Source organism: Schistosoma mansoni, chromosome 1 (genome assembly GCF_000237925.1).
Source record: "Schistosoma mansoni strain Puerto Rico chromosome 1, complete genome".
NCBI classification, from domain to species: Eukaryota; Metazoa; Platyhelminthes; class Trematoda; order Strigeidida; family Schistosomatidae; genus Schistosoma; species Schistosoma mansoni.
Window position 1 is genome coordinate 15,622,902 of NC_031495.1, and position 10,164 is coordinate 15,633,065.

The 10,164-nt window shown below is 35.0% G+C and overlaps 1 protein-coding gene across 1 annotated transcript in view; it reads left to right on the top strand.

Annotated features, from left to right (window-relative positions):
* The window catches only part of Smp_020450 (hypothetical protein), a 16,649-nt gene extending 7,384 nt beyond the window's left edge, over positions 1 to 9,265 (top strand). Inside the window, exons 3-6 of the mRNA XM_018793418.1 lie at positions 2,303 to 2,658; positions 5,830 to 6,075; positions 6,958 to 7,185; positions 8,540 to 9,265. Coding sequence (XP_018647933.1) covers positions 2,303 to 2,658; positions 5,830 to 6,075; positions 6,958 to 7,185; positions 8,540 to 8,833 — 1,124 coding nt within the window. The 3' untranslated portion in view covers positions 8,834 to 9,265. The remainder of the gene's footprint in view (positions 1 to 2,302; positions 2,659 to 5,829; positions 6,076 to 6,957; positions 7,186 to 8,539) is intronic.
* Positions 9,266 to 10,164: the final 899 nt, after the last annotated feature.

The following is a 10,164-nucleotide window of genomic DNA, read 5'->3' on the forward strand; positions in this document are numbered from 1 at the left end:
CGTTTAACCTGCTTGGGAAACCGCCAATGAAGCCATCCAAGAAAACGGCTAAAAACGCATCTGGAGGTGTACTGAAACTAGTTGGTGAATTACAATGTGAATTTTCCTTCAATGGAAATAGCTGTAAAGGAGTATGCTATCTAACAGAACGACCGAACCTTGATCTACTTGGTCTAGATATGTTAGAAAAGCTTGGATTAATGGATATACCCATCAACAGCGTTTGTAACGTGTCATGTCCATCATTAGACACCACCTCATATGCAAAAAAGACAAGTAAAAAGGTTCCAGAAATACGGAGTGTAGTACCAGCAGCAATTCAAAACACTCCAGTGTCGTCAAATGAAGTCAGAAAAGAATTTTCAGAATTTTGTCAGCAGAACGGAATCAGGCACATCCGAACACCTCCATTCCATCCGCAATCGAATGGCCAGGTAGAACGTTTTGTTCTAAAAAAATCAAGAGGGGAGGGGGATACCGAAGAGATCTTAGAGAGGTTCTTGTTTATCTACCGTTCTACACCGAACCCTCAGACAACAAATGGAGTCTCTCCAGCGGAAGCGTTACTTGGCAGAAAAATAAGGACACATTTCGATGTCATTCGTCCGACGCCAGGTCGTGATCCCCAACGAAACGTGATGATGGAGAAGCAGTTCAATCGACACCATGGGGCACAAAGACGATTGTCCACGGTGGGTCAAAAAGTACTTGCTATGGACTATCGTGGTAAACATCCTACGTGGACAGCTGGTCGGATCGTGAGAAAGAAAGGGAATGTGGTTTATAAGGTTTCAGTTGGCTCAGAAGTTTGGATACGTCATGCTAACCAACTGAAAGCAACTTCGATAGCCAGCAGCGAGAATCGACATCGAATACCTCTTCACGTTCCGCTAGACACCTTTGAAATCAAAACGCCCGGAACAGACAGGTTAGTTTCTGTGCAAGCAAAGAGTGATACTTCCTTATTGCCTAGACGATGGACAGATCGAAAGCACAGGCCAGTCACTTGGTTGCAGTTGGACCCTAGCACCAGATCCTACGAATCTGCTCAAAGGGGAGGTGTTAGCGGGAAATAAACCGGATTAAGGCATGTTATGTGCATGATTGTGATGGTGCGCGCTGATTGGCTAATTCTAAACCAATCAGCCCTGGCAAATTATTGGAGAAAAATCTAGAAGCTTCTTATGCATATACTATAAATATATGAACGCTTTTCTAACGATTGATTGCTGCTCACCTACCATTGTTATTTTGAATACAATTTCGTTCCTGTTCAACGTGTTATGATTTTGGGGTCTTGTCGAGTGTCATTGTTTAAGAATACTAAGCAATAGGAGTAGCCGGGTCGTTTATTAGCAAATACAATTATAACAAAAGTATGTTTGTCAATCGGTCCTACGCTCATAATAGTACGGTAACAATATGGATATTTTGTTTTCCCGTGATATCTAACTAAATCTAAGAATTTTCGAGCAACTTAAACACCCACATTTGTATTAATTTTGATAGTTTTAGGATTATCATTTATCTGAAATTATAGGGTAGTGGCTTATTGGTTAGCAGGTTTGACTTTCAACTACTTAGTCCCTAGGTTTATACTCCTCTCCACCTACTTTAGTTTGGGCATCCGAATGGTATAATTAACCCTTACACGATTGTAGCTCATACCCAAGTACCTGATGAATTTTATATTTTGCACTACTACCAAATATTGTTATTGTTCTCATTATCAGTGACATGATGATGCGGAAAATACCTTTTAGATTCAGCCATCGATCTTCCCATGGATAAATTAAATTTTATAGTATCTGTATTTACCACTATTGGATTATGTCATCGGATAATACTTCATTCTGTTTTCCAATTTTTTTATATACTAGTGTAACTTGTTTGTGAATCAGTGGCAGATGATTTTAATAGTATCAATCGTCATATCTATTTGGTTTGCAATTTGACATGTTTAGCCTATCCTATTTCCTCATATAGCATTTTTACAATTTTACTGTTGCAAGATTTGCACATGGTAATGGAACAGTGTACAGCTCAATAGATTTTTAAATAGGCTTTTTAGCGGTTGTATACTTTCTGGTCTGTTGATGCTCTATTCTCTAGAGATTCGATAGTCCGAGTATTTGACTTTTAAATCATTGATTTGCGTATTCAAACATTGAATTACCTAAGTCAGTTTAAATGATCGGGTGATTTCATTAGCCATTACGCCGAAATTTGTTGCTTAAACCAAATGTATGAACGTGCACTTCATTACTGAATTGTATTGTTTATTATGGTTTGTTCTTTCCAGAGCTCTTATTTTGGTGCCCTAATCTTTTTGGTGATACAGTGGTGGGAAGTCGGGATGAGGTTGAACAAGCTATTCAAAATTATCTCTTATCTGGTTCTGTTTGTAATACTAATGAAGCCATAGTGTTAATGGTTATCAGAGGAATAGAGAAAAGTAAACTTCCATCATCTTCAAACATCCCATTGTCTGAATTGCCATCTATTAGTGAAATTAAACAGAATCGTAAACAGAATATCGTTAGAATTTTACAAAACTTAATTAATGCACCAGAAAATCCAGTTTATCGACGTCTGCGTGCATCAAATAAACTGATACAAGATCTTTTGTCTATCGACGGATTAGAATCTTTTCTCACAGTAATTGTTTATTTTTGTTTATAAAATTATTGTTTTTAGTTTATAATGCTTTTGATAACTATTTTGTAATGATATGATTACGTAATCGTTTGAGAGGATTGCATTCTAGAATTATATGCTGTTTTGGATATTAAATCTAAGTGTTATTTAGAGTGAAAATACCTTTGAAGAATTACGTCAGTAACTTGATTACTAAGTCCCTAGGTTTGTGTACTTGATTTTGAGCCACTAAGCTAAGTGCAAAAAGATTTGAACCTAGAATATATTGAATAAAAGTAAGATTTTTTAAGCAATAAGATCAGTGTTTCATCCGAAAGTTTGATGCTATATCAACTAATCTAAAGATTTTATCTTTATAAGCGAACAAACATTGTGGGAAAGCAATATTGTTTCATGTAAATAATACACATATACGAATGTTGTATTGCGTATAGTGAATCGATTTGATCTATTTTTCTTGTCATAAGTTCATATAAAATGTTTGTAATAATTCAGTATATGTTGTTACATTGCATCATTGAAGTTATTCTATACATTATCCTCCCACAAATGCCCTGGTACGGCCAAGGGTTGGAAGAGTCAGCTCTCCCTCTCGAAATGCTCTCACATGGCCACGCGTATATAGCCACTGCCAGGGAAGTCTTACTCTTCCTTATTGCGGCGGAAGTGTTGTGTATGAAAATGAGAGGGCGAAAAACGAATTTTCGTCGCTTTAACCGGTCCGGTGGATATGGCGAATCCACCTAGGGAAGTTGGAAAACCCTGTTTTAAATCAGTGGTACACATGGGCTCCAGAATCCTCGGGGAACAAATGGCGTATGAACCTATTGTTGGTCACCGGCTACCATATGACGGCATTACCTAACCTTACACCACTGTCTTGTGTATTAGACCTCTAGGCCATAGGCTCAAGGAGTGACCCCCTAAGAAAACCACCTGTTTAGATTTGGGTGCTTGGGTAGTATTCCAGCTTCTGTATTTGGTGTCTCCTTGTACCAATGTTTATGTGTTTAAATAAATAATAAAGTCAAAATCCTCGAATAGTTTTATGTATTTCAACTTTTTCATCTAATTTACTAAGTCCTGTTATCTAATTACTGTAATTTAGATATTTGATCAACAATGTATACGAATGAGTCAGTTTGACTGAACGCATATCTGTATCCTAATTTTTATACATTCTCTTGTTGGTTTCAAACACAGACAATCAATAACTTGAACCACGTATCAACTCAGCTCATTAGAAACACACATTCATACACATACATTGCTCTCTTATCACTTACTTTCCTGTGCGATTGCTCATCGAGTGCTTTGTGAATTTAAGTGATGATTAACAATAAACGCTCTGCCAACGCATCTGGTACTTTGGCTTCTGAGCATTCTAAAGGGAATCTGCAAAGATACTTAAAGAATTAGTCTGTTAACAAATGTACGATCAACGTGTCATCACATCTTAGAGTCAAATTGAGGAAAGTAACCTCTAGCAAGCCGTGACTAGTGGAGTTCAACCATGTCGGGTATGAGACAGTTATCCACCACAGGCAATGGAAGATGGTCGCGCCCTATCGTGAATTGATTGGAGTTGGATATCGGTTCAGTGATCGAGAGATTAGGCTTTCGGGCACGAGACCGAAGGTCCTGGGTTCATTTTCAGGTTGCAAGGTCGTGGATGTGCGCTGTTGAGATATCCTATAATAAGACAAAAGCGCCATCCAGTACTTCCTGGTTTTCAGTGTTTGTCTACCTAAAATCAGTCCATGAAATATAGTCTATAAAAATTCTATAATCTCCACAAGGGCCTATACTGATAGTAGTACTCAATTGTTTATTCCTCATCTACACCCAAATTTCTCACACTTCTATTATTGTTCTATCTACTTATTCCCTCTATGCTTTAATTCGTTTGTTCTTACTTTCCTTCCGGTTTTTTCCCTACTTCTGTTATTGAAATTGTCATTCTTTCTGTTTTTCTTTTCATTTTGTTGTTTTTGGTCAGAATACTTAATGTGATTACTTAATGGTTACGCGCTTGCCGCGTAATCAGTTTACTTAACATTTGGAAACTAAATCCTAAACCCATCAAGCGTTTGAATGATAAGGATTGGATAAAACCATCAAAGAATCCAGAGAAGATTGTGATCATAAAAAGCTAGGATTATGTAACTAAAAATATAGTTAAATATTTTACTTATTCTCAGTTCATCATTCAGAATAACCTATATTTAAGACATAAATTCTAACAGTGAAAAATTGTAGTCATACACATCAGACAGATAAATTAAATAAATCAAATTTGCTTAAAAATACATTAACAGTTGGTAATATAATTGTTTTAGTCTACTTTACTTCCATTAATTAAACTGGTGAACAATTCAGACAAAGGCATATTCTATATAGCAGAGATCATGAGTCAATTGAAGCCAGACCACTATGGAAAACCTGGAAGCACTGGACGGCCGTTTCATCCTATTGTGGGACTCCTTAACATTGCGCATCTACGATCCCGCCTCACGATATTCGAATCCAGGATCTATCAGTTTCGTACGCGAGCGCTTAACCACCAGACCACTGAGCAGGCCTCCAACTGTATTAATGTCTAACTTCAACCAATCCACGAAGTTGAGCAACCATTCACCAATATCTTCAGTTAGTTGATATCTCCCAACACACCTGGTTGAACTCCACTGGTTACTGCTTCTCACTAGAACTCCAGGAAATACCTCATGGAGCCAGTCACTAGTGAGCATATGATCATTATCAGAAGGGGGTCCCACAATAGGACAAGACGGCCGTCCAGTGCTTCCAGGTTTTCCATGGTGGTCTAGCTTCAATTAACTCATGATCTCAACTATATAAAAGGTATATTCTGTTAGTTCATGATATTGTTTACTTTTCAGTTCAAATTATGCAAAACAATCTTAATTTTGTTATCTGAATTTTATTAAATAACTAAAGGAAATTGGACAGAAAAAAATTGTGACTTTGAATTATACTATTCTAGATAAAGTTATAACCAAGAACATATTTATAAAATTGTCTTGTTAGTTGTTACATTATTCTTCATTAAACTTATAGATATCTCTTCTTAAAATTGTATTACTAATGATTATCTATTTTTATTCATGCATTACTGAATGTTTATTTTTTCTTGTGTAAATAAAAATACAGTTATGTAATTTTAAAAAGACGATGTTACCTGCTACACGTCCTAGTGAGCAACAACAAGTCGAAGGTACTGATGAAAAAACAACCGTGAAGAATAACGAAGATTTAGTTGAAGAGTACAAGGAGGCTTTCTATGTAATATCCGAAGAAGATGCTAACAATAAAGAGCATTTAGAAAAATTGTTGAATTTATTTACCACAGCTGATCCTATTCTACCTGAATTATATCGCAATACCAAAGTGTATCGAGTGAGTTGTAGTTCATTTTTCTATATGTTTGGTATACATTATAAACTCTGGTTAAATACTCTCTCTTCCTCTCATAATCTAGTGCTCTCATCTTAATGAATGTAACCAACTTATCTTGCTCATATTCTGTAACTCATTTAACAAGTATATATTAATGTATTCATCTTTGAGCTACATTGTTTACATGACAACAACTGGTACACTAACCAGCTGGGCAAATCTGAAGTAGGAAAAGTGGGTATAAGAACCTATGACTTATTGATTGAAAAAATAGTGATTCAAACATTAGTAAACTGCTAATAGACTAAATTCATTTCACTAATACAAACAAATAAAACTGACACGCAAAATACTAGTTAAATACATATTGTTTTTCTAAGTGGATCTGGTACTATTGTTCGTTTGTTATACTTATTCATGTCAATCTATATTGTTTCAATTGAATCCATCATACTATTAGCACATAACGTAATCAGCCACATAATTATTATTGTGTATCGTCAAGTTTACAGAACTTATGACCTTATACCTAGTTATCTTTCCAATCATTAATTCTTCATTAAAAAAACTAAAAGTTACACTTTCAACTGTGTTATTCTATGTATCAAATCTGACTCACTTGTCTCGATACCCTTATAAACCCTACATTGATTAGGGCATACAGGTTGAGTGCCTATCCTATTACTGATACGAGATTAATACGATAGTCAAAAGACCTAATGGAATCCCAAGGTGTCAACAATCTGATGATTACTTAACACAGCGTACGATAAGAATATGGGAGATTGATGTTTTACAAGAATAGTTTAATTATCTCTATAATTGGCTAGTATTATCAGATATGACTATATTTTAATGAATTTATTTGTGACTTATTACCAGGCTACTGGTCGTACTCTCACCTGTATTCCGCGTGATCATCTTCCTGATGAGTTTTTCTCCCAAACAAAAGAAGAATTTCGTAAATATTACGATCAGCAACATCGGATTATAGAAGAAAGTCGTATGTTACTTACTAAAGCCATGAGGGAACGATTAAAAACACAAAACATGAGATCGTTTCGTTACGCTGTTATTCGTGTTCGGTTCCCGGACAACCTTCTTCTTCAGGTTTGTTCTTCTCTTTCTTACTGGATTGTGTTTATTTAGTCATAGTTTATGTTACATGTTACAGTCGTTTCTCTACGAAAATTTTATCCGCAGTCTTTAAACATAATGTACTAATTTTCACGCTTCATCTTAAACAATCTGTAGACTAAATACGAGATAATACTAAACACTTCTGTTAACTTTATTCCTGATCTCTGATTTGTGCATAATGCAGAAAAGAAAACATAAAATGTCAATTATAGTAAATAACTATATCTAATACACCCATAAAAAATATATGGTTCGTTTATCACTTATTATCTATGTTTGGCAACTGAATCATTTCAAATTGTTTGAATTGATAGCTAAATGTTCACTTGTAGAATAATTTGGTTCATAGTAATACCGCTGGTAAATACTAAAATTTGAACAGTGTTGTTGGCTTGAAACGCGTATTCGACAGTCCATCTGTCTATCATAAGAATTAAAAGTTTTCTTTTTGCTACTTTGAGGTTATCAATTATTGCTTTGAAGATCTACGAAAGTTCCTGGTATTTAATGTTAGATCTCTTCAAAGAACAACAATGCGTAGTGTTACCACTTAGTAAGCAGTCCCAAAATCAATTTTATATTAGTAGATAAGAATGTAAAACCGTTTGCTTAGTCTGTGAGCATTCACCGTTATAGATAGTTGGAGACAGTTTTACTTATGTTTATCTTAACGTATAAGTCAATTTGTTGTTTTAACCATCATAAAAAGTAAATTTAAAAAAGCCATGGATTAGCAGGACTGAAATATATTATCAAGTCGTGAAACTACAAAATGTTGGATTTTGTATGTTGGACGGTGGAAATTTTGGGGTTGAGATCTACGAAGTAATTGGTCTCCAGAGTTGGATCTCTTTACAATGATGTAGATGCATACACTTTTTAATTCCCTGAGATCTTTAGGTTTTATTTCAATCTTATATTTTTCATTTCCTTGTCTCGTTAGTTCCTTTTAAACTGTATTATTATACTACTTCGTGTTTTAATCCTGTCGTTTCATTGATAGGAAGCGTTGTTGAAAACCACTAAAGGTTGTTATTATTAAGTCATTTGGAGAGGGGCAGGTATGTCACAGTATTAGTTTATAATGATAGTTATCATAGTCATTCACCTACAAAACAGTAAAGTCATTTTTGCAGGCTTAAAGATGAGACGTCGATCACAATCGTGATTGATTATATCGGTCAACAAAGTTTAAATCAATCACTGGATTTCTTCACATAATTATGCACTGGATTTCCGTTGATACATCACTATTTACAAAATCATTTTATAATATTCACCGTGCTAACATTTTGCATATAGTTTTTGTCTTGTTATTTTTCAGGGTACATTTTATGCTATGGATAAACTTTCAACTGTTCGACAATGGATTTCTGAATGTTTAGCTAAGCCTTATTTATTTCGATTATATGCACCACCAAGCATTCAAACAGCTACGCTTACGAATGCACCTCCGACGGTGCCCGTTGAGTTAACCGATGATAATGTTAGTTTAAGTGAAGTAGGTTTAGCACCTTCCAGTTTAATCAATTTGATTTTCAATGATCGTATACAACAAGAAGCATCTGGGACAAGTGTTTTACGCTTTGACTTAAGTCAATCGATTGAAGACATTTAGAGTATTTTCGTCATTTATATTCCTTCTGCTTCTTCATTCCACGCCTGCTTATTACTTTATACGAGAGAATAATTGTTTAAATACTCCTTGTTTTTGACTGTTTCACATTGTGTTGTCAACTAATTATTCAGGGACTTATAAAAACCTTGCCAAATATATATATATATCATTATCGCCGCTGTTTAAACTGTGATATTAATGTTCCCTATTCATCGACCAAAAAGTTTGCTATTTTTTATTGAAAACTTTTTCCTATCCCAGCTAGGCATTTGGGTTGTGTGTGAATTTATGTAATTGTTTGTTCATTCATTATTACTTCAAGATTATTTTAAATTTTTCCATGTGTCTGTTTAACGATGAATTAGTTCCATTTAAAAGAATGTAAGATATTATTCTCATCTCATTAAAATCATAAGGAAAATAATTGTCTTGAAATATCTGCTTTTGAAGTATCCTTGGAATTGATATTGACGTTCTTTTTTAACTCGAATCAGTCACGTCGTTGATATTGTTTCAGTCAGTTGCAGCGTAAAATCTAGTACGTGCTTACGTCGGCTCAAGTTGCCATTAACGCTTTAGCACAAAAATGAAATTGTTTAGCCGAATCTCAGAGTAGGAGAGGTAGTAACAGTATTAGTGGTAATAGAAAAGATTAGGCATCGAAGGTACGATTCAAGAAAATATAAATTAGTGGAATAAGAACCAGAAAAATTATGAAGAATTCAGAAGCTTTAAATTTAGGGAAGATAAGGAATGGATGCACCTGTACCATTGCAAACTATTTTGAGGCATGTCATCCAAATTATTATTGCTCACTGATACAAATGATGATGCATACTTCGAACCTTCTAAACGGTCATTCCCGCATAATTGAAAGACACAGTTTTAGCAAATACATAATAATTCGCAATTTCTTGTCAAGTCCCAGCTAACACATAGAATCGGTTGCTTATTAGCAGCGGGTAATCAGTCTGAAGCCTGGTATTAATGTTTTGTGTCAGTTTCACATTTGCATCAACAACCCTAAAGAAACTAATGCTCCGAACAAGTATTAATTTTTTGTCAGTTGGAGACATTGGGACTGAGGCATTCAGCCCGTGACTGTCGGTCAGTCAACTACAACGTAGGACCCGGCATATATATGCATCGGTCTAAGTTGCCATACCTCATTAGCACAACAAGATGAACACCGAATTTATAGAAGTTAATTGAATGGTGGTAATGTATGAAAGAAAGATTGTATATAAGGATATAGTACAGGAAGAAAGACAGATATGAAATAATTTTAATCTCAAGGTTTAAGGAAAGATAAACAGTGTATACACCTACAC